This window comes from Leucopleurus acutus (assembly GCF_964270905.1).
Source record: "Leucopleurus acutus genome assembly, chromosome: 17".
In the NCBI taxonomy this organism is placed as follows: Eukaryota; Metazoa; Chordata; class Mammalia; order Artiodactyla; family Delphinidae; genus Leucopleurus; species Leucopleurus acutus.
The window spans coordinates 9,450,022-9,475,215 of record NC_139159.1 but is presented as its reverse complement, the minus strand read 5'-3'; the positions used below and the strand labels follow the sequence as shown (position 1 = coordinate 9,475,215).

At 41.9% G+C, this 25,194-nt stretch overlaps 1 protein-coding gene across 2 annotated transcripts; it reads left to right on the top strand.

Moving 5' to 3' along the window:
* Window positions 1-709: 709 nt before the first annotated feature.
* On the top strand, window positions 710-24,044 carry GGH (gamma-glutamyl hydrolase). Of its 2 annotated transcripts, XM_082859075.1 has the most exons (9): window positions 711-901; window positions 3,846-3,960; window positions 7,928-7,978; window positions 11,784-11,868; window positions 15,191-15,329; window positions 17,743-17,849; window positions 17,933-18,023; window positions 22,005-22,142; window positions 23,663-24,044. In XM_082859075.1, the coding sequence occupies exons 1-9, from the start codon at window positions 793-795 to the stop codon at window positions 23,782-23,784; spliced, it is 957 nt and encodes a 318-aa protein (XP_082715201.1). In that variant the 5' UTR covers window positions 711-792; the 3' UTR covers window positions 23,785-24,044. The 2 variants fall into 2 exon arrangements, with proteins under 2 accessions (XP_082715202.1, XP_082715201.1); XM_082859076.1 differs by lacking the exon at window positions 7,928-7,978 and having other exon boundaries at window positions 710-901.
* The last annotated feature ends 1,150 nt before the right edge of the window (window positions 24,045-25,194 follow it).

Genomic DNA, 25,194 nt, shown 5'->3' with positions numbered 1-25,194 from the left:
GGGGCTGGGGCGGTGCGTCCGTGGACGTGTTCGCATCCATCGTCCTTCCCTCGTCTTCCCTTCGTATCGTCCATAAGCCTCGATCCCGACCACAAATGGCAAGATGTGGAAATTACCGCCTAAGTCACCGTACATCCTTGTATGGAACGCTGGGGTGTCAAACTTGGCTGTCAGCCTTCCTAAGGACGATTTTAGCAGCTCCCGACGATTTTAGGCAGGGGCTGCCGATGGCGCAAAGTTCTCAGGCGACTTCTAGAACCTCTCGCCAGCTTCCCCTGCTGCCAGGTTACCATTTCGGTCAGGCAGAGACCCTGCGGTTCCCCTTCGACCGCTGGGGCCGGGCGCCCCAGTTAGCTCTGGGTGACTTAAGGTCACGTCGAGAAAACAACTGAAAGGGCAGATTCGAGGACGCGGAGACCGCCCCGTGCCCACCCGGCACTTTCCCGAGTCTCCGCAGGCGCGGCGGGGCGCGGCGGGGGCCGGGGCGCGGCGGTAGCACCGGCTGCGGCGGCGGGGACGCCGCCGCCGCCGTGATGGGGCGAGCAGGGTCTCTAGTACCCAGGAGCCGCCCGGCCCCGGCCCCTGCCCGGCCCCGCCCCGGCCTCGGCCCGGCCCCAGCCCCGCCCCGCCCCGCGGCAGCCGCGCGCACGCGCCGGGACAGCTTTTCCCATAGGCCCCTGCGGCGGAGCACCAACCCCGCCCTAAGCCCTGGATCGGCCGGGAGGCCGGGGTTGAATCACTTGGCCGCGCGCCGGCAGTGCCTTTGAAAGGCGGCGGGAGGCGGCGAGCGCGATGGCGAGCTTGGGTCTTCTGCTGAGAGTGCTGGGCCTGGTCTTGTGCGGGGCGGCGAGCCTTGGGCTGTCCGCTTCTCCCGCCCCCACCTCCAAGAAGCCCATCATCGGTGAGGAGGCGGCGGGGGCCGGGGGCCGGGACCGCGGTGGGCGCTTCCAGCAGCTGCGCTCCGGCGGCTGCGTCCTGTCCTAGAAGACCCAAGTTCAGGGTTAGGATGTGTGCCTTCCTGTGTAGCACAGGGGCCAAGCCATCATTTGGATCGTGCTGAAATATAGCTAATTAATGCCTCGTTGATTTCCTCAACTCCAAGGCTCTTAAAATTGGAAGGGAGGAAGGTGCACTGTGAAGAATCCTGCGGATGGTTTAACTGTACTTAGCTAGGAATTTCTACTGATTAAACGAATTCTATACATGCATTATCTTTATTAAAATTTCACCGGCTGAGGGCGCATTTCGAGGAACGATGCATTATAACGTATAAAAATCGAATTGGCTAGATAATCAAGAAATAATGGTATACCTTGGTCTTAGTCATCTCCAGCAGAGGAGGGCAGCAGCGGCTGGTGTGATCCTAATGGCAATTCTGTTCGGTGTTAAAGTGAAGCATGTCATTTTTCGTTTTTGACAAATGTATGTTTTAAAAAGAGAGTAACATCAATTTGCATTGCCAGAATAGACATTTGATACTGGACAGGGGAAAGCAACCCAGGAGAAATCAGCCCGGATTTTAAATTTGCAGAAAGTAACTTGTGTGTGGACAGGTAAAATGGTCTCATTTTAGCTGTAGCGTTATGCCTTTCATATTGTTTTTTGTGTGTTCCCCCCCCACCCCGAAGATGGGCACTGTATTGTGTGACTAAATAGAAAGTAGATGAGCATTTTTTCGTGTATATTGGTAGTGCCCAGTTTTCAAATGTGTTGTGTATCAGTATTTGGAACCCGGAATGCCTTATTGTATAAGCTACTTAAAATAGTGGTTAGAATCTCCCAGGGGAATTAACTCAAAGTATAATCTCATGTAGGGTGCTGGGAATTGTGGGTGCAGAGGGGAGGGAAAAAGGGAAGAAGAGGAGTGATTGTTTTCCCTTTGCTAGAAACAGTGGTTTCTAGGAAACAAGTCCAGGGTCAAATATAGAAAAAGTAAGTAAGCTTTTGGTTTACCCTGGTCAGTTAAGACAAAATAGTTAACTGAATACCTGTGTGCAAGGCACTGAGTTAGGAGTGCAAAGGATCAACGAAAAGAAGCCGCGAAATTCATGAGATGGCCTCAAAGTATGGGTAGAATTTTGGTCCCATTTTGAGGGGTGGGGAATATAGCCGAGCTCTTGTCCCAGGATGGAGAGGGGGCGGGGGAGAAGTTGGTGGAACTTACCTACTCTAATGTACTTTCCTCCTTTCTAGTACCTTATGTCCACATGTCCCCAGCCCGCCTTTGTGGCACCTCATCCTTGCCTGTCCTGTAACCACTCCATTTCCTATGACACTCCCTAATTATTTCCCTGCCAATTGTTATTGTCCTTAATAAGGGCGATCTTACCGCTCCATGAGGAGAAAAGCAGTCTTACTGAACAAAGTTTGGCATGTGGCATATATGTTAACTGAGTGCCTGATGAATACCAGTTATTGTAAGAAGCTGGGGATATAGGTGACTGACTGATAAGGACGGCCCTGCCTGTCAGGTGGCCTGCAGAGACACTGAAGGTGTTCCAAATGGTGAAGTAGTGAGCGATACAGGCACAGGTATCCTCTCCGGAGAGATGTGTTTTGATGTGTCCTGGATGCCAGTGCTGTGCTGGGGCTGAGGTTTCAGGCGTAAGAGGCAGCCAGAGCGGTAGGTGGGCCCGAGCATCAGGGTCTGTAGAGTTTGTGAAAGTTTAGGAACCCATCGAAGTGCTCAAGCAAGGAGGTACCTCCTGCTGCTTTGATCTCTCTCTCTTCTCTCTCTGATTTCCTTTGCTGTCACTTTGTCCCCTTGCCAACACAGGACTCTAGTCGCAGGCACTCCTTGCAGCGGTACAGGCACAGAGCCGACTCGGGGTCTTTGCACTTGCTGTTCCCTCACCCTGGAACCGTCTTCCTCCAGATACCCACATGTGGCTGACTCCCTCACCTCTCTGAACTCCTGCCGACAGTGTCATGTTCTACCTTCTGAGAGAGGACTTGCCTGGCCACCGCATTTAAGAGACTTTCTTCTTCCCTGTAGATTGGAACTTACCCAATCCTTCCTTCCCCAAACACACACCTTCTTCTGCTGCTTTACTTTTCTTCTCGGCTCTTACCACCAGCCATCACACTATTGTTTACCCTTTTGATCTTGTTTACTGTGTTTCCTCTCTTCTCTCCCTTCCGCACACTGGAATTAAAGCCCACAAAGCAGGGATTTGGTTTGTTCAGTTCACTCATGTGTCCCCAGCACCTAGTTCAGTGCCTGGTATATAGTATGATTCAGTAATATATGCCAAAACAGTGAATGGTGATGTCATCGGATTTCTTTCCATGTGGAGAACTGGTTGGAGTTGGAAGGCAGTTGTTTAAGAAAGGATGCAGAGAGACCTTTTAAGGGGCTATTATAATAGTCTGGGGTCGGGGGGACGCAAGATATTAGTTGCTTGGATTAAGGTGGTGGTGATGATGTTGGAGAGATATGGATAGAAGATATTTTCACTCCTTTACTTTGTTGTCAAGGAAACGATGTGCCTTAGAGTGTGTGTGTGTGTGTGTGTGGGAAGGGAGAGGCCTCCTTCTAGATTGAAGGATCTGTACTCTGAAGTTGATTCTAGCTTTTGTGAAAAAGGCTGGTGCTATTGTAGACCTACTTTGGGGGCTTACTTGGCCTCCCTAATGAGGCAAGAGAGAAGGCTACTTAAAACTCAGATCAGCCTCCACTACTCCTTTCCCAAATTCTATAGACGTGCTTTCAGGAGAAGCTTCATATTTAATTCTGTGAATTAAATGAGTAGAGTAGTGACATTTCTAGGGTGATGTGTTTCAGTTTCTGAGCAGGAAAAAAGGAAATTGCTTGAAACTGAAACTTCTTTTTTTTTGTAATTTAGGAATATTAATGCAAACGTGCCATAGTGAGAACATGAAAATCCTGGGGAAATACTATATTGCTGCATCCTATGTAAAGTATCTGGAATCCGCAGGTGCAAGAGTTGTGCCCATAAGGTATGATTCGATAGTTTTTACTCTGAGTAATACAAGCTGCAACTGCTGTTTTATCTCTAAAATTATCTTTTATCTCTAAAATGAATGCTTTCTCTCCTATGATCACGTCATTCAAGTGTGTTAACATCACACCTGATTTTTGTCACACATCTAATGCTTAGGAGTCTCTCATTAAGTCGTTTAAGGTGTGAAGCTCTGTGCATCTGTGATATCGTTAGACATGAGGCATATGTATTAGATGGAGAATGAAATGAGTCATCTTTCCCCCAGAAAAGGTGATCCTCATCAGACAGCGTGAATGTAATGGAGTGAAGGCATCTGCAGCGTCACTTCATCCCGTAATATTAGGGTAAGGAAACACTTAGGGAATCAAGGAGCGTTCTAGAAGAGGACTTTTAAAACACCTTTGCGCTCTACTCTAGAAGTTTGGGGGCTTCCCTGGTGGCACAGTGGTTGAGAATCTGCCTGCCAATGCAGGGGACACGGGTTCCAGCCCTGGTCCTGGAAGATCCCACATGCCGCGGAGCAACTGAGCCCGTGAGCCACAACTACTGAGCCTGCACGTCTGGAGCCTGTGCTCCACAGCAAGAGAGGCCACGATAGTGAGAGGCCCGCGCACCGCGATGAAGAGTGGCTCCCGCTCGCCGCAACTAGAGAAAGCCCTCACACAGAAACAAAGACCCAACACAGCAAAAATAAATAAATAAATAAATTTATAGAAGTTTGGAAATTACTACTACAGCAGTGTTGCTTCAGTATAAATTACAGGTATTGCAATTTTAAAGGAGGTACATTATTTTTGTGATATAATGACCTAGAATAAGAAAATGACTCATGTCATATTCATGACATGACGTGATAATAAATGATGCATGTCATTTTGATTTGGAAAGAGTTGAATTTTTTAACAGAAACCTTGTAAGTATTGATATTATCTTATCATCCAAAATTGGTTATATTTGGGGGTCTTCCAGCACCCTCACCTAATCCATTATAAGTGATTTCACACACAAAACACAACTGTTTGCTCTGGGCAACTTGTTTTTGTAAATAATTTCGCATTAAACAATTGTAACAAAGAAAAGTACTGCTCAAAAAGAACATTAATACTAAAAATGCAAATATTACAATTTTGAGAATGGTACCACCAAATGGTTTTATGTTTAGAGTCATAAGGATTGTCTTTTTGCTTGATCTTTTACATTTAACTGTCTCTACTCCAAGATGAACGTTCGCTTTTGACATTAGTCTTCAATTTTATAGTAGCAGATCTAATTTTTCAAATGATATCTTATTTGGAACCCAGGTAACAGCAGCATTTTAGAGCTGAGGCAGAGGCTCTGGACAGTCCTTAGGACAGTGTTGCAAAGTTTTGATCCTGGAAGCTTTTCCTGCAAGCTCTTCTTTTAGGACATAGTGCTGATAACACAGGTGGGAGGTGGAGAGTGAAAACGCAGGTAGGCCAGTTCAGAGATGGCTGCTAGGTGTGAGTAGGCGAGGTGTGAAGCGAGAAGGGCTTGTCTTAGAGCAGTGGTTGTAGGATCGATGGGTAAATATTCTTTAAAAAAAATCAGTAAGACCTGATGAGTAATAGAATGAAAGGGCACAGGGAGGAATAGATGAGAATGACAGAAGTTTTGAAATGGGAAATTTTGAAACTAGGGAAGTTTTGAAACTGATGATTTGTAGAATACTGGGACTGAAGCCTGAGATACTGAAAACGTGACTGTCAGCATTCAGGTTAATTTCCAGCTTGGGTTCCCAAAGTTCACTTGAAGGTATATTGCTCAGAATTAGAATCACGTGATCCTGTAAAAACAATGTAATGCATGGCAGCTTAATTCCCAGAGGAACCTGCAGAGGCTTGCCTAATGTAGAACGAGACAAGTGATCACACCGGTGACATTGGATTCATTTCTGAATTTCGGGTGCTGGGGACCAACTTCTGCAGTTTAGAAGGAAAAGGAGGAGGATGGGAGACCTAATCCTGGAGCAGCTGAAGAAGTTTGTCTTTGGTGTCCTTCCGCCCTCTGTCTGCTGCCTTCGCCCTCAGGTGGCCGGTGCACTCAGGTTATAATGATCTTCCGCCGCAGGACTAGGGAGACCCACCGAGTGTCCCCCACCTGAGAGCTGGCATGTGGCTGCCCACAGGCTGCTCTTGGTTTAAAAATGTGCTTCATTCATGCAGTGCTTAAAATATGTACAAATCAGAAGACTTTGTAAAAGTCTGAATTCTTGGCTTCCTTTTTTTTGAAGGCAGTTTTCTGGAGCTCATTTTAAATGGAGCACGTGCTCTCCATTGGCAACAGCGCCTGTCACTCCTTTTCACGTTGCTGAAGCTGTGTCATTTGCCATCATTACCAGACTTTCGCTGTTTTCTTTAAAAAGAACTTATTGAGAGGGTCTTTTGTTTCAAGAAAGTCTGATAACATGGAAGCACCGTCTGTGTTCAAAGAATGTGACCTGGTCTGTTTTGCCGGCAAGGCCTCTGAGGCGCTTGAGTTTGTGACACCCCCTGCCCACAACCAACAGTTAAGCCCCTTAATAGTGATAAACAGGGCCCGAAACTTCAGTCATGGACAATGGGGGAGCCATTACTTAGAATGACTGAAGTGACTGGAAACAGGCTGCATGGCTAGCTGGTAGGAGTCCCTGGAGCGCAGCTGAGTGATCTGAATCCATTCTGGCTCCTCGTGGTGGTAGTTGCCCATCTGGTTTATATATCCATGGGGAAGCTTCTGGGTCCCTGCTGGTTCCTTCTTTGTTGACACAATCTGGGGAGATTGAACTGGCAGAATACTGGGACTCACATTTCATCTTCCTATCACTTCCCAAGTCACAGCCACCTGCCCATCTATCCTCCATTTAAGATAGTGGTAAGCAGCACTGCAGTGTCACCCACTGCTCTGTGGCTCTCTGCCAGAGGAGGATTATTATGAATTTCTGAAAGCACAGCTCATTTGGGCTTAGAGGAGAGCCTAGAGGGGTTTTCTGGCAAAGCACAGCTACATCCGGGCATCATGGGTATCTCCTTAATAATGGGAGAAGTGTCCTAATGCCTCTAGAACTTTCCTGTGTGGCAGAAATGGACTGTAGTTGATATCTGAGAAGACATTATGCCTTTTTATTCTCTTATACAACCAGAAGACTCTGAACGTAGCACAGTTCTTGCAGGAATTCATAAATAGGATGCTCTTTTCCCTTGTCCTTTCATTCCGTCGAACTTCTGGAAGAGTAACCTGTCTTACTGTGACATAAGTCAAGGTTGTAGCCAGTTGTCACAGACTAATCCTGTGGGTTTTCTCTGGAGAAGGGAATAAGATCATCAATAACGTGGTGATTGTTAGGAAAACCTTACCAGATGTTTGATGAAGGGAACTTCAGAATAATTACCTGGGCAAATTAGGCCCATCTACAGGGACCTGCATGTAGTCTGTACCGCCTAGATCTGAACTCTTCTGACTTGTGAATACACAGTAGTTCTGAGACCTTTGCGGTTGGCGGTAGGGGTGGGTTGAAGCAGAGACTTGGCATTTATATTTTTTGCTGAAGCTTCCTGTAGTTAAGATAGGTATGCTAATAAATTTCTTAGTCTTTACTTAAAACTACTGAATATCCTTACTTTTTTTTTTTTTTTTTATCTTGGCTAGCAGAGAAATTACTGGTACCCAAATCTCATGGTCTTTAATGTTTTGCATATTAACATGTACCTCACAATATCAAATTACATTAGACCAGAAGAAAACATGTTTACTTGTCTGATTAGCAAAACAAGGATATAAGTATGTGGCTTTCATGTAGTTTGAAAAAAATGCCTCTAGGAAGGCAGAGAGGTGATATAGTCCAGTATTTAAGAATTATTTTTCACCCGGCTTTTAAAAATTAATGTGGTGACTTCATTTAGAGGCTTACTTTTCTTCTTAAGTTTTGGAAATGGATGTTTTGTAATTATTTTTATTGTTTTCAGGCTTGATCTTAAAGATGAAGAGTATGAAAAGCTTTTCAAGTCTATTAATGGGTAAGTTGCCAACATTGGTTTAATATAGTGTAGGAGGTCTAAGCAATGCAAAGAAGTACATATAAATTTAATACATGTTTCTATGTAGCTGTCTTACAGTGGTGTAATATTAGTTTTCTGAGTTGAGAGGTGCAGAAGTCCTGCAGAGAGAAGGCAGGTTAAGAAATAAATGTTACACAGTAGACAACATACAATTTTTTTTAATGTGCGACATAGTCTTTATTCTTTTAATGCTTGTCTTAAATGTTTTTTTTTGTTTGTTTGTTTGTTTTTTTTGTCTTAAATGTTTTGAAGCCACTTTGGAGGCCGTGGCATACTGCTTGCTTAGGGGATGTATAAGTCTTAAGAATGAGAATATTAATTGGTTATTTTTCCGAAGGTGACTTGGATAGAACTTGGAAAAAAAGTTTTATATCCTCTAGCTTCTCCGCAAAAGATATGATTGCTTAGCTCGCAGAAAAAAAAACAACCCTCTTAATCATATGAAAAAATGTGCAACATTACTCACAATTAGAGGAAAGCTAATTATAGCAATTAAAAACCATCAAGTTAGCAAAGAGCAGAAAATGTGCTAGTACTCTGTGGTGAGGGTGTGAGGAAACAGTGTTCTTATCCTTTACTTATGGGAGTTGTTGATCCAAATAATCAATAAACAATTATTAAGGAACAGAAGAGAGTTTTATTCGAGCCAAATGGAGGACTATAGCCCAGGAAGAAAGTGCTCTGGAAAAACACGATTTTATATCTTGACAGAGCAAAGAACGAACATCAAACACAAGGGTACATTCCTTCAGGGTTTTGACAGACAGATTAGCACATATACAGCGAGTCAGCATGACCTTGGTGTCTGAGAAGGGAACCTTATCTTTGAAGGACTACTAGCATGGGCGTCATAGGAAGGGGAGACATTTATCCCCGTCTTCAAAGTGGACTTTTTTTGAAACTTCTGGATAACGCATTATTTTCTTAGTGGTTAAAGCAGTTGTACAGCACTTGTTTGATGCACCATATGATAGGCTGTTCTAGTTAGCCTAAAGTTCAAGCCAAATCATGTGTAAGCCAGGATGATGTCCCCATACCTCAATAGGTGAAAATTTCTTCCATCAGGGTGAGTTATATAGTCTTTTGGGGGCAGGTTTTTTTTTTTGCGGTACACGGGCCTCTCACTCTTGTGGCCCCTCCCGTTGCGGAGCACAGGCTCTGGACGCGCAGGCTCAGCGGCCATGGCTCACGGGCCCAGCCGCTCCACGGCATGTGGTATCTTCCCGGACCGGGGCACGAACCCGTGTCCCCTGCATCGGCAGGCGGACTCTCAACCACTGTGCCACCACGGAAGCCCTTGGGGGCAGTTTTACAGTATCTATTGAAATTAAAAATGCACATACCATATGACCCAGGAAACCCTTCAGAGGAATTTTATTTTACAAATATAATCACCCCTTTTAACATATACACACTACTATATATAAAATAGATAACCAACAGGGACCTACTATATAGCACAGGGAACATACTCAATATTTTATAATAACCTATAAGGGAAAGTAATCTGAAAAAGAATATATATACATACATACATATACATACATATATGTATAAAAAAATGAATCACTTTGCTGTATACCTGAAACTAACACAACATTGTAAATCAACTATACTTCAGTAAAAAGAAAATAATAAAACAGAAAGAAAAATATAATCCCCCCTTATGTGAAGACTTAGGCCCAAACATATGCATTGTAGAATTGTTTGAAATACTTCTGATTTAGAACCCATCCAACGGTCCATCAGTTGGGAATTGGATAAAAAAATAGACTATATGCATATAATAGAATATTATGCACAGGTTAAACATGAGGCTATCTATAGATGTTGCCCTGAATCACTATTGTTCTGTGAACCATGTGATAAGAAGCAAGGCACATAGTGGTGTGTATAGTATACTACCGCTTACTTTTGTTTTTAAAGTTGGGGTGAGGAGATATGTATAGCATATATGAGGTCAACATAACAAGTTTTAATGGTGGTTATTTCTTTTTTCTTTTTTTTTTTAAAGAACACCCATCTTTTTAAAATAATTAATTAATTAATTTTTGTTGCAGTGAGTCTTAGTTGCAGCAGGTGGGCTCCTTAGTTGTGGCTTTGTAGGCTCCTTAGTTGTGGCATTCGAACTCTTAGTTGCAGCATGCATGTGGGATCTAGTTCCCTGACCAGGGATCAAACACACGTTCCCTGCATTGGAAGGCAGATTCTTAACCACTGCGCCACCAGGGAAGCCCCATAATGGTGGTTATTTCTAATCAGGAGTGGGATGGAGGGAGTCTATTTTACTGTAAAGCTTTTATAAAAAGAACTTCTTAAAAATTTTAGAAAACTGTTCATTTATTAATATTTTTTTAAAAAAAGCTATGTTCAAAACAGTCATTTGTATTCACCTCAGTTTGGATCAGTAAATATTTACAGTAAAGTTAGTTCAATTTAGTGAAACATTTACAATGCCTGTTATATGCAGTGTACTTTGGCATGGACAAAGATAAATAAGTCCAGGAGAGAGTATATGGTAGAACCTCAAAAATATACAGCAGGCAATGAGCAGGACTCTAATGCCACTTCCGAAACACCTTTACTGAGCCTTGTATGCAGTTTTCATTTTTGGGGGGTGCGGGGCTTGCAGAGATGAAAAGGCAGAGCCTTGCTTTGAAGGAGTTTGTCAACCGAGAGGGACAGTCAAGTTTTACTTTATGAATGGACTTTGAGATTAAACATACCAAGTTTGTTCAGACGCAGCTTTTTAAATACTGAGTCAATGAAAAGGGAGAACTGCTAATGAGTCTTCATTAAGCCACTTTAAACTGTAGGGTTTTCTGCTTGGTTTTGTGGCAGATGTTCTGCCTTATAGTTTATATATTTCCTACTAGACCACGATCCTACTAACAGCAAAAATTACCCATCTTTGTCTCTGTGGGCTAATACCTGTTACTGAATGAACACAGTCTCAAAGGTGATATTTCACATGTCTCAAATTCATATTTAAGTATTTTCAAAAATTTTAATATATTTAATTCAACCTTTGTAATCTCTTGAATATCCTTAGTTACTTTAAGAGCTTTTTAGAGTTAGTTTACAAAGTTGATATGAAAACATAAATATTTTTCTATCTCTCTCCTTTATGTGTAGGGTAAAATAAAGTCAAATGCTTGTGACTCCCCTTTTTTTCCTAGAATTTGTTTAGAATGGTAATTGTGTTCTTTTTCAAAATTTTCTAACACCATTCTTATTTCTGAAGAGATTTCAGGGTAATAATAATAAATTTAAATTCCATAGATATTTAATTCTAGCCTACTATATTTTTATGACTAGTTTGTTCTTTATTGTTAAAACAGATTTTTTTGTGAGCTAAGCCTGACTCATGATTATGGACCTGCAGTTGATTTTGGCATCTCTGATCATCTTAATTTAAACCTAGCTATACTTGGAATTTTATTTCTACTTGATTTCTAGCTGTGTGTACTCTCCTCCCCTCCCCCCATTTATTTTACTTTAATTTATCCACACTCTATTTCAAAAATAAACTTGTTTATCCAAGAGGTTTGGTAGAATATGCACAAATTCATTGTTAACTGCAATAGTTTACAAATGGGTGGGATTGTAAATATTTTGTATTTTCTTTTTGCCTAATTTTTCTCATTTTCTCTAATGATCTTGCTGCTTATGTAGTAAGGAAAAGTTGTTTTAAAATAAAATGATTGTTTATTTTCTGGGAGTGGGGAGGGGTTGAAATGCACGCTGTTTGATGTTGTTTCAGGATCCTTTTCCCTGGAGGAAGTGTTGACCTCATAAATTCAGGTTACGCCCACGTGGCCAAAATATTTTACAAGTTGGCCATACAGGTAAACCTCAGTTATTTCTTATTATTCCAGGTGAGCTTTTGTAATTTTCCACGAGGATAATTCCTTTTTTAAGCACGTGGTAATACTTTCTGCACAATTACCCTAGTCTCGTCACACCTTTAACTGTTGGGGTGCCTGTTCTTTTCCAGCCAGTGGCAGCTTTTGGCCATTTTCTCTGCGCTTCATTTAATTCTGGGCTCCAGGGAGCCTCAGGGCCCTGCTGGCCGGCCCTCTCTGTTTGGGCTCATTAATGTGAACCAGGCCCTCATGGTGGCCAAGTAAACTGGCTTCATTATGTACTGGGCATTGTTCATGTGTTGTTTTTTTTTTTTTTTTAATTATTTTTTTGGCTGCGTTGGGTCTTTGTTGTTGTGTGCGGGCTTTCTCTGGTCACGGTAAGCGGAGCTACTCTTCATTGCCGTGCGTGGGCTTCTCATTGCGGTAGCTTCTGTTGTTACGGAGCACGGGCTCTAGGCATGTGGGCTTCAGTAGCTGTGGCACGTGGGCTCAGTAGTTGTGGCTCGTGGGCTCTAGAACGCAGCCTCAGTAGTTGTGGCGCACGGGCTTAGTTGCTCCGCGGCATGTGGGATCGTCCCGGACCAGGGCTCGAACTGTGTCCCCTGCATTGGCAGGCGTATTCTTAACCACTGTGCCACCAGGGAAGTCCCTGTTCATGTGTTGTTAATTCTCATCTCCTCTCCGTGCAGTGACTTGCAGAGCCTCTCGATTCCTTTTTAGTCTCCTAAAAAGACTGCTCCTGCCTTTGCACCATAGCTCAGACCCTGGCTATTTCTCCCCTGAACTGTTAACAGCAATTTTCTAATTAATCTTGCTGGTCCTACTATCTCCCTCAACCTTAAATATTTCCCTAAGAAACTGCTTTTAGCATATGAGATGCTTGTTTGAAAACTTTTAATGACTTGGCTTGATGACCTGTAGCCTTTTATAGTCTTTGAGTCAAGATATACAGTGTGTCCACAGCTCACCTTTTCCAGACTTTGCTTGTGCAGGTAATTGCAGCCAGGCTGGTATTTCCAGCACACACTCTGTGTCCTCCCACTTTCAGATCTGCTTAGGCTGTTCCTTTCTACCCCGTCCCTAATTTGTGCCTTAGCCAGCTTTTCAGGGAAGCCCAGAGACAGAATATCTTGAAGTTAGCTGTTCATGTCTCATCAGATTGCATGGCTCTGACACCCTTTGAGGCATTCCTCATTTCATATCATATGGTTCCATGTACTTAGTACATGCTCAGTGGATATTTTTTGGAAAAACTAGGGAACAAAATTGAAATTTTATAACATGAGTGATTTAAAATGCATTTGGAAAGCATATATATGAACATTATAAAGCCACTCTTCCTTTGCATATAGAGACTCACGTAACTGGCTTGTTCAATTTAAAAAAAAAGGAGCCACCTAACCCGTAAGACCCTAAGGCCTATTTAAAAAAATATAATCAGGGCTTCCCTGGTGGCACAGTGGTTAAGAATCCGCCTGCCAGTACAAGGGACACGGATTCGAGCCCTGGTCCAGTAAGATCCCACGTGCCGCGGAGCAACTAAGCCCGTGCACCACAACTACTGAGCCTGTGTTCTAGAGCCCGCGTGCCACAGCTACTGAGTCTGCGTGCCACAGCTACTGAAGCCCGCGCGCCTAGAGCCTGTGCTCCGCAATGAGAAGCCGGCGCACCGCAACAAAGAGTAGCCCCTGCTCGCCGTAACTAGAGAAAGCCTGTGCGCAGCAATGAAGACCCAACACAGCCAAAAATAATAAATAAATAAAAATAAATAAATTTAAAAAAATGTAATTAGCTACTTGAAGATTTCAAAGCAAAGAAAAAAGCTTAGCAACCTTGAACTTCCATTTAGCTGTAGCCACTGGGGTCCACAGGCCCTGATGAAGAAGCCCTGAGAAGTGATTTCTGTGAGATCTATTCGGTTTCACTCTGTGTCCTTTGCTCTGCTGATCACAACAAACAAAAGATGTGGCCCCAGCAAGTGGGGATTTAACGTTTAGTTCAGAAATCAAGTTTGGTGTGCATATGGAAACAGAGAACAGTTCAGCCCTCTTGTGTTTATTGTAAGTGGATGCAGTAAGACCCTTCAACATAACGTATACAATTCTAACTTCTAAAAATAAAATTTTCCAGACTTGCATATAAAAGTATTAAAATCCTATCTTGAGATAGGAAGTATAGGAATTAATGCTGTTCTATATTTTTCTCATTGAAGAACAGAAAAAAAACTCCCTAACAATTTCCTCATTAAAAATGAGTTACTGTTAGGTTATATATATATATATATATTTTTTTTTTTAATTAATTTTTTTTTTTTTTTTTTGCGGTACGTGGGCCTCTCACTGTTGTGGCCTCTCCCATTGTGGAGCACAGGCTCCGGACGCGCAGGCTCAGTGGCCATGGCTCATGGGCCCAGCCGCTCCGCGGCACGTGGGATCTTCCCGGACCGGGGCACGAACCTGCGTCCCCTGCATCGGCAGGTGGACTCTCAACCACTGCGCCACCAGGGAAGCCCTGTTAGGTTATATTTTACAGTCTATGCAGGAAAACCACTGCTTTTAGAAAAGTTACAAAACCCAGTTTTGTAACTATCAGCACACTTGGGTTTAATCTTTGGTTAATCAGAAAATTCAGTTGCTGGAATGCTTCTCCCCCAGTCACACTGGTTGTTGTGACTTCCTCTGAAGAAACCCAGTACATTTGTACTCTTTTAGTTGACAACTTTTACTCTCTGAAATTTTATTTTACTTTTGCTTGCCGACTGTTCCTTTCCTTCCAGATCATGGCTTTCCCCTGATTTAAATCTGATTAGCTGAAGGTGGTATAATGCAGCTGTTACTATAAATTCTGAGATAATGGAGGAAAGGCTTCCATTCAGAGTATGTTCAAAACTGGACAGTCATTTAAAGCAACAGGATTTGTAGAAAATGTGTAAATAGGCATTTATCTAGCATTACCCTTGATATTTACAGTCCCTGAATGTTCCATGTGTTGTTTGGTAGTTGACTGGCAAATGTCTGTATCTTTCCCAGCACAACTGAGTTTGGATAGTTTGGTTAATTAAACCTGAACTATTTTTTTTTTTTTTTTAAACCTGAACTATTATGTGGGAGCTTGATCTAAAGAGAAATTAAGTGATATCCTACGGATAGAAGAGAGAGTAAGTGATAGCCTACTACTATTGATCCTGGAAAACTCCTTAGAAATCCATGTATACCTCAGGTGCCAATCTTGTATGACAAATCAAATGTATAATTTTTATCTTGAAAAGTTTGAGTAAGCTTAGTTTTCTCTTTATTCTGCACAGGGTTTTGGTAATGGAGACTATTTTCCCACGTGGGGGACCTGCCTTGGATTTGAAGAGCTTACGTATCTGGTCAGTGGAGAGAGCTTATTAACCCTCACAGATACTGTTGGAATTAAAATGCCACTGAACTTCACTAGAGGTAAGAATTCTCTTTTGATCCTGAAAAAAAATATTAACTGGGCAGGATTAAAAAGTTGCAAATATCAGAGTAAAAATATGTTCATAACATTTGTTAATTTTTATATTATTTGCACAGGCTGAAGATGTGAGTGATCACTTTTTGTACTGAGTTATAAAGCTGGCTTAAGGAATTTTGAATGTTGATAACTTATTGCTTCTAGTGACGTCAGGACAGTGCATGATTAAAAACTCTAAAGTCAGACTTGGTGTTGAGTCCTAGCTTTGTCTCTTCTGCCTTGGGGAATCATTTACCCTCTCTTAGCCTTAATTTCCTGATTTGTAAAAGCATTTACCTCTTAGGATTTTTTTGTGAGGATTAAATAAGATAATGTTTTCCAGGTACTCTGATAAGCACTTTAAATATTACTCTAATAAGTGTTAGCTATTATTATTATAGTCAGCATTTTTCCCTTGGCTGTGTACTCTGTTTCATCCCAGATAGGGTGCACTGCAATTCCATTCTAGTACCAACAACCTGGAGTTATCACAGACTCCAGTTAAAGGTTATCTCCGTGACTAGACTGCCCTTCTGTCGGATACCAGCCACGAGTCCTACCCCGAGGCCACCCATACATCTGATCAGATGGCCATGAATCTTGGGATTCCCACAATCCCCCTCAGGTTTAATAATTAACTGGAATGACTCTCAGAACTCAGGAAAGTGCTCTGTTTGCAATAAAGAGTTTTACTGTAAAGGATACACATGGGGCAAGGTCTGTGAGGGAATATAGAACTTCTTGCCCTCTCCCTGTTGAGTCAGGGCACGTCACCCTCCTGGCACATCAATATGTTCACCAGCCCTGTAGCTCCGGTGAACTTTGGTGCTCAGAGTTTTTATAGGGACTTTATTATGAAGGCATGGTTGATTAAATCATTGGCCGTATTATTGAACTCAATCTCCAGTCCCTGTCTCATCCCTGGAGATCAGGCTAGCTCAAAGTCAGACCTACTCTAGAAGTCCAATGCATGTCCATTGCACTACATAGCCAGGTAAAGTCAGACCTGCTATAATCACGTGGTTAGTTTTTCTGATAACCAGCCTCATCCTGAAGCTGTCCAGGGGCCACCTTGTGTCACCTCATTAGCATTACAAAGACACACCTGTCAGTCAGGAAATTCCAAGGGTTTAAAAGCTCCCAGTCAGGAACCCAGGACAAAGACCAGACAAATGCTTTATTTACCAATCTGTGTAAATAGATCATGATTCTTGGAGGTTACTTGATTTCTGAGTCATCAGAATTGAATGTTGAATGCTACCAACCATTCCTGTTCTCAAAAGGATTTTGGATAGAAAGTAGTAGTTGTTATACATAGAATCTATAAAATGCTCTATACTGTTCAAAGCTCTTTCTCACATTATCTCACTTAATTACTGCAAGAATCCTGTGGGAAGTGTATGTATCAGGTCAGTCTCTTTTGGTTGTATGTGGTTAAAACCGAGTTTATACAAAAAAAGGAATGAAATCCGCTGAAGTAAGGTATCAGCAGATTTTTATTATGTAGGGCTCTGGGATTCTAATGGAAGCCATTCGCATCCTGAATGAGGGTTTCATTGAGGGACAGCTGGCGTTAGGGCCTTGAACACCGTCAGGCTTTTCTTATCCCTTTGCTGGCGTATGTCTGTGTCAGACTCCAGAGCCTTCACTGAGGTAAATTGCTTCTTTTTTTTTTTTTTTTTTTTTTTTTTTTTTTTTGCGGTACGCGGGCCTCTCCCGTTGAGGAGCACAGGCTCCGGACGCGCAGGCTCAGCGGCCATGGCTCACGGGCCCAGCCGCTCCGCGGCATGTGGGATCTTCCCGGACCAGGGCACGAACCCGCGTCCCCTGCATCGGCAGGCGGACTCTCAACCACTGCGCCACCAGGGAATCCCATTGCTTCTTTTGATCTATTTAGTGAGTAGAATTATCTTGGCCTAGTTAATGTTTTTTCCTACGTTGTTGGTATTTTTAACCGTTTAAGTCCCAGATACCTTTGAAAATGTGTTAAAAGTTCTGGGTCCTTTCCTGAGAAAACAAATATATACACATGTGGAAAATTTCACCTATTTTTCAGCGCTGTCTAGAGAACTCATTTTGAAATCCTCTGCTTACTCTATGGCTAGCCTGCTCATTATCACTTCTGAAGAATTTTAGTTATTTATGTTACAGTTCTACAAGAAAAGTACTTAAGTATGGAACATATTTGGAATTGTGTGTTAAACTTATTTTGTGCTTGACTAGAATACTCCTGTGGAAACGATGTGTTTGCATATCATTTAGTCATCTTGATTATGTCTTAACAATGGCCTCTCTCTGGCTGAAGATCAGTTGACTTCAATGGATTTTATTTTTTCTGTGTTTAAATTATTTCTTTTTATGCTTGAATTATTTCAGGTCCATTGCAGGGCAGAATGTTCCAGAATTTTCCTGCTGACTTGTTGCTGTCATTAGCAATAGAACCTCTGACTGCAAATTTCCACAAGTGGAGCCTCTCTGTGAAGGTATCACATTAATAACACAATGAAATTAATGCATTTAGATTTACTACAGAAGTAATTATTTTGTTTTTATTTTTGCACTTTAGAATTTTACAATGAATGAAAAGTTAAAGGCGTTTTTCAATATATTAACTACAAATACAGATGGCTCTATTGAGTTTATTTCAACAATGGAAGGTATGTATCACTGCAGATGTACACTTTATTTTACTTATTATATTTATTAATTTTGATTTTATAGTTCTCTTATGAATAAGATCATGTTACTTTGGGGACTGAAGTTAGAAGTTAGGGCATTTTTGGAGACAGGAGGCCTGTTTTGCCCATGTTCCAAATCAGTTGTGGTTTACCTGGGTCACCTTCTATGATAGGGTGATGAAAAAGGGAAGTGAAGAGTTAAGGGGAGAGTGGATGAAGAAATAAATGGAGAAAGTGATTTCTGTTTCTAGTAATACTGCAGCTTAAGTACGTGCTGCAGACAACAGCAAAAAATGTGACTGACATACAGAAAAACATCTTCCTAAGTAAATACATTGATGAAGTGACAGTAAGGGTATCCAGGCCCCAAATTGCAGGAGGTAAGTGGAGTATTTAAACCAGCCTTAAAGAGAGCTGGAGATGAAGCTCAGGACCCCCCCTCCCTGGAGAGTACCCCCGTGGAGCAGGACGCGGAAGGCTGGACCCTCCGTGAATCCTGCCTGCACAACTGCAGGGAGAATTTGCCATCCTGAACCGTAGCGCTAAGCGGGTGGGCTGGTAAATCAGTAAAGCCCCGAGTGTTTTCATGACAGGCCGGTCTAGCGTGGCCCGCGCTATACTAACTGGGAAGTTCGGCACATCTTAAGTCAAAAAGTGTGTTTGAAGCTATCTCGGACTGATAGTGCCTCAACGTGCGTGTCAGAAACAAACGTCAGTAGTGCTCTCTGGAGGAACCTGCATTTTTCCGGGACTTTTAAGAAGTTTCCATATGAGGTTTTAAGGAAAGTGATTGGTTCACAGCCAAAACATCACAAGTGCACAAGGAAGCAAAGTACCATGAATGAGAGCTTGCAGAAGCAGTAGGTGGTCTGTCAGCTGGCGAGACTGGTGCTCCTGGCGAGGCCCGAGCACTGGACTGGAGTCAACTGGGACGAGGCAGAAGTAGTTCATGCTATTCGCAGGTTGTGGCCATGTCACTGGCTCCCTTGTTGGGGGAGGTCAGATGTCTGAAGGTTCAGAAACGACCTCCCCGGAATTCTGGGAAGGCTGATGAATGCAGTCTGAAGTGAACCACTCTGAACTTCTCTCTCTAACCCTGTTTCCCCTCCTGTATTTCTTACTTTAGTTGACAGCGTTGCCATTCACCGCATCATCTAGTGTTGGCTGCCCTTGACTTCCGGCCCTCATCCTCCACATCTAAGAAGTCCGTGCCTCTTGCTACTTCCCACATCCTTCTTGGGAATTCTTCTTCCCAGATCTCTCTATTCCTCCTGTCCGACTGCAGCATAAACCACCTGCCACCTGTGTTGCCGCAGGAGCTCCTAACCGTTCCACAAACCTGCCTTCCAGCCGGTCACCAGCAATCCCCCGAGATTCCAGTCTGACTACATTGCTTGGGGAGAAAGCTCCTCAGTGGCTCTTCAGCACTTGGAGGATGGAGTCTGGATTCCCCAGTCATTTACTCAAGGTCTCCCCCGCAGCCCTCACTAGCCTGGATTCCATGCACCCTGTTCAGTACACACAGCCCTCCACAGAGCAGCACTTCTTGCCCCCGTGCTTTTCCTTATGCTCTTTCCTCTCCTCTGAAAAGCTTTCCTTCCTCCCCATTCCCTTCTGCTGATGGCCTCTTAGCTAGCTTTAAGAATCAGGGCAGTGGTCAGCTCCTGGAGGCCATCCCTGCCCGTTATCCTTTCTCGCCACATCCTCAGTGCTCCTCCTTTATACTTGCTCTGCACTTCCTAGGAATGTCTCTTTGCACTTATTTGCTCATGTTCTGTCTTTCCTCCTAGGCTAAGAGCTCATTGAGAGCTGGGACTCTGTCATTCTTTGTGTTTCCAGGACTTTATGGAAATCTCAGTAGATGTTGAATAGATGAGTAATTATTTAAATGAAAGAGTATTGGCTTGGAAATTAGGGAATAGGACTTCATGTTGGTTCTGTTCCTAGCTATGTCATCATACCAGGCTCTTTTGAAATTTTTATCTTCTGAAAGTTTTCTGACACCTACTAGATAGAAACACTTGAGATGCTCCTATATGCGCATTTCCTTCCTGTTCTTGATATTTTATTCTAAATTAGCGAGCCAGGGCATGATTCCTAGAGTTGTCAGAAACCTGCATTGATCTTTTATTGACGCAGTTTACAAAAAATGAGTAAATCTCAACTTGCTTCTGAATGTCAGTGTGTATCTCTGTCCTATCCATTCATCTATCTGAAAAATCTTTATTACAATTGATCACTTAGGGTATTTCTTTTTTAAATAAATTTAATTAATTAATTAATTAATTAATTAATTAATTTATGGCTGTGTTGGTTCTTTGTTGCTGCACGCAGGCTTTCTCTGGTTGCGGCGAGCGGGGGCTACTCTTCATTGAGGTGCACGGGCTTCTCTTTGCGGTGGCTTCTCTTGTTGCAGAGCACAAGCTGTAGGCGCGTGGGCTTCAGTAGTTGCAGTGCGTGGGCTCAGTAGTTGTGCCTCTTGGGCTCTAGAGCGCAGGCTCAGTAGTTGTGGCGCATGGGCTTCATTGATCCGCGGCGTGTGAGATCTTCCTGGACCAGGGCTTGAACTTGTGTCCCCTGCATTGGCAGGCGGATTCTTAACCACTGCACCACCACTTAGGGTATTTCTTATTCTAAATAGTACTTTTCATATCTCAAAGAAATATATTAGAAGATCTGCCTTTCAGTTACCTATGTGTAACAGTTAATTTCCTGGTCATCCAGTCCATGGGTCTCCTGCTGGTGGCATCACATGTGGTTCAAGACAGAGAAAGAGAGTATGTCACAAAGAAGGGGGGTGGGGAAGGGCGCAGTGGGGAGGGATGGAGTAGAGTGACCAGAGCTGCTTGCTGGTAGGTTCTTTTTTTTTTTTTGGTAGGTTCTTTTCTCTTGTGAATCTAGACTGAAGAAGGCTAGGATAAAATAGGTTTCCTTCTTCTGACATGATCTCTCTTAGCAGAGTCTCATGGGATATGCGGACAGTGCCCTTTTCCCTAGATATATCTACTTTTGGATAATTCATTTCTCTAAGTATTTTCCTGTGGTAGTCAGGGTTATAATTTCAAAGCAAAAATAATAGAGGGAGGATTTTTTTTTCAATTAAAATGAGGAAAGGCATATGTGAAGAGAAAAAGAGATGAGTATAGATATTTCTCAAAAGGTAATTATTACACATATTTTTTAAAAATTATGGAATTTTAAAACCATATTTAGAAGTAGTAGAGAGAGTAATGTAATGATCCCCTGGGTACCTTTCTCTAAGCTTCAACAACTATCACATTTATGTGGCCATTGTTGTTTCATATCTATTTTCTCCTCATACCAGCTTAGTTTTTGGAGTAAATCCTAGGGATTGTATCATTTTTGTATATAAAGATATTTAAGAATTCTAAAAATAAGTGAAGTACATTACCAAAAATCTTTCACACCAAATTTAAACTTTTAAAAACTATTTAAAAATTGGCAGCATGAAACCGTGAACCTTTCCATAGACTGAGAGACACAGTTGAGCCTGAGACTTATGTAAAAGGACACTAAAGATGCTGGCGCAGTTCATGCTCATGTGAATGTCATTACAGGAGGGGATGAAAATGCGGTATGAAGTGGGGGGAAGAGAGTTGTAGAAGAACCTTGTGACCAATCAGATGTGCGGTTTACTATTGAGCTGGGATATGTTCAAAGGCTCAGTTATTTCACTCAACTCTGATCACCTAGTAAACGGAATCATATTTCAAATTATAAAAAGTTGTAAGTCAGTGAAATATTGTATTGTGAACTTTCACATTGACTGTGAACTGAAATCGTTTGTGTCTGAGAGAATGTGCACAGTTTAATTTTGTCTGACATTGGGTGTTATAAAAATAATGTTTTACACAGCATGTAAAACATAATTTAATTGTTAAGTAACATCCCAGACCATTGTTACTACTTAATACTCACCAGTCTATGTTCTTTGTGCAGGATACCAGTATCCGGTATATGGTGTCCAGTGGCACCCAGAGAAAGCTCCTTATGAGTGGGCAAAATTAAAAGGCATTTCCCATGCGCCTAATGCTGTGAGGGCTGCATTTTATTTAGCAGAGTTCTTTGTGGCTGAAGGTAATATGGGGCAGGGGTTATAATTTTGTCTCTCTAGTGTGGTTTTGAAGGAAATCGCCCTCATCTGAACTTCTGTGTACTTTTACTCTATAAATGTTTTGTAGGTTTAACTTTTAAAAAAATTAATTCATGTGAAAGCCCTGAAATTGAGATATTAGTCATTCAAATCAAACCAGGACAGTTTTTTCAGTTAACGGTACTGTACAGTCTAAAGTGGGCTGATTTCCTGAACAACAGCATAAAGATTGTTTTGTTTTGTTTTCTTGAGTCCTTTTTTTTTTTAGATTCCCCTCCAATTACGCTTTTTAGGGATAATGATTTAATTATAACATTCTCTGAGGATTAGATCTTACTTTTCCAAGACAATTATGTAAATTGACTCTATACTCATCAGTCTGTGGTTTTAAGGCTGCCTATCTGTAGGTATTGGCACAGTGGAGAAAGTTAATACGCTTTGCCTGCTTTTTCATGATGAAAACACAGGCATAGTCATGCTAGGTTATGTTTGTGGGTAAATTGAGAATTTGGTTATAGATGCTTGGGTTTTAGTTGAGTGATATGGGTGTAAGACAGAGCTACGAACACAACTTGCAAGGGTTTAGGGCGTCACTCTGGCAAGTCGCGGCCCCGGGAAGATTTCCATGAACTTTGTTTGCATCCTCCCTTCACGCTTGCCCTGAGGTTTTATCAACCCTCCGTCCACACTCGCAGGTAAAGTGCTTCCTCCTGAGGTCACTGTGGTTTAGAATTGTGCTCCGGTGAACAGGTCATTTCATTACAAAAACCCCAAATTAAAAAATAGTTCTCCCAGGTATAGTATTAGTCCCAAGAAACATTTTCATGTCGTTCGTATAGGAGTGATGAGAACAGCAGAGAGCAGAGCAAGGCTCCCTGCATCAGTATCACAGGAACGGCTACATGGCCTTCATTTTCCAATATCCCTCTTTCTAAAAATGCCACGGAGGCCTGTATTTACTTTATTTTGACTTTAGGGTAAAGTCTGAGCCCTCACCCCCTCACACCTAAAGTTTCGCCATGCGATTTCTTTGTGCCTCCTTGCTTTTCAAATTTCTGCCTTACCTGGGGGAGATGCCTCCCTTCTCCCCTGCCTCAGCTTTGCCAGTTTCTCCATCCTCTTGAAGCGTCCTCCTGATTAGTCTATAAAAACGTCTGTGTGGTGACTAGACAAGACTTCTTGAGCGTTAGGACCTTGCCTTGTGGATGTCGCCATCCCCAGGCCCTACATCAAGCTCTGCACACAGTAGGCGTGTAGTAGGCCTTTGAATGAAAGGGGAGTGAGCGCCACGTGGGGTCTGGTGCAGGGTTAGCACGGCTGCTGTCAGGAAGGCTCTACTCCAAATCAGGTGCTGCTTTATTTGGGGGAATTTGGTAAGACGTTTCTCCTTTTTGCTGGTATTATCCCACTTAATAATGCTGATTATAGGAAGAAATATTTTAAAGTAGCCTTTTGAAAATTGTATCCTATCTTTTTAAAAATTAACGCTTTCTTTTTCTTGCAGCTCGGAAAAACAATCACCATTTTGAATCTGATGTTGAAGAGGGCAAAGCACTAATTTATCAGTACCGTCCAGTTTATACTGGGAACATTTCTTCGTTTCAGCAAAGTTATATATTTGATTGAAAGCCTTCAATGTGTTAACAGAGAAATTTTGATTAACTCCATGATTAAACTGTTGTAGTAACTTGTTACTCATGACGATAATAGAAGGCCACAGAGATTCCTTTTCTATGATGTTACTGGCTCTGATTCTTCATTCAGTATATTTGACTATATCACATTTGATAATCAGTCAGTGAGACAGATACATAATCTGAGTGTTTTTCATGGAAAAGCTTTCTTTTATCTGAAGATTAGAAAAAAATAAATTTATTGAAAATACAGATATTTCATTTTTTCTAATTGATTCTGGAAATACATACCACTCCCTACCCATCCACCTACCTCATCCTTGCTGAAGACTCTTTATTTTTTTATTAATTTTTATTGAGTTATAATTAACATACAACACTATATGAGTTTTAGGTGTGCAACATAGTGATTTGATATTTGTATACATTATAAAATCATCACAATAAGTCCAGTTAATGTCACCATAGGAGATTGTTACAGTATCATTGACTGTATTTTCTCTGTGTATATTACATCTTCAGGACTTAACTTATTTTGTAACTGGAAGTTTATATCTCTTAATCCCCTTTACCTACTCTGCCCTACCCCCTGCCTTTCTCCCCTCTGGCGACTACCTGTTCATTCTCTGTATCTATGACTGTTTCTGTTTAGATGTGTTTGTTCATTTGTTTTATTTTTTAGATCACATATATAACTAAAATCATTCAGTATTTGTCTTTCTCTGTCTGACTTATTTCACTTAGAATAATACCCTCCGGATCCATCTATGTTGCCACAAATGGCAAGATTTCATTCTTTTATAGCTGAATAATATTCCAGTGTGTGTGTGTGTGTATATATAATGGAATGTATATATATATGTATACATATATATGGAATATATATACATACATATGTGTATGTATACATATGTATATATGTTTGTATATATGTATATTTATTGGGTTGGCCAAAAAGTGCCTTCAGTTTTTAAGTAAAAATAAAAGACACATTTTTCATTTTCACCAAGAACTTTATTGAACAACATATTCACCCTTTTATTCCACTACCTTCTGCCATTTTTCAGGCAACTTCATAATTCCATCTTCCCAGAACATTTTACCTTTTTGAGCAAAGAACTGTACCAGGTACCTTTTACAGTCTTCCGGGGAATTAAAATTTTTTCCATTAAGAGAATTTTGTGAAGACCTAAATAAATGGAAATCCGAAGGTGCAATGCCCCGTGAATACGGCAGATGAATCAGAACTTCCCAGCCAAGCTGTAACAGTTTTTGCCTGGTCATCAAAGAAACATGCGGTCTTGCAGTATCCTGATGGAAGATTACACGTTTTCTGTTGACTAATTCCAGGTGTTTTTTGTTGAGTGCTGCTTTCAGTTGGTCTAATTGGGAACAGTACGTG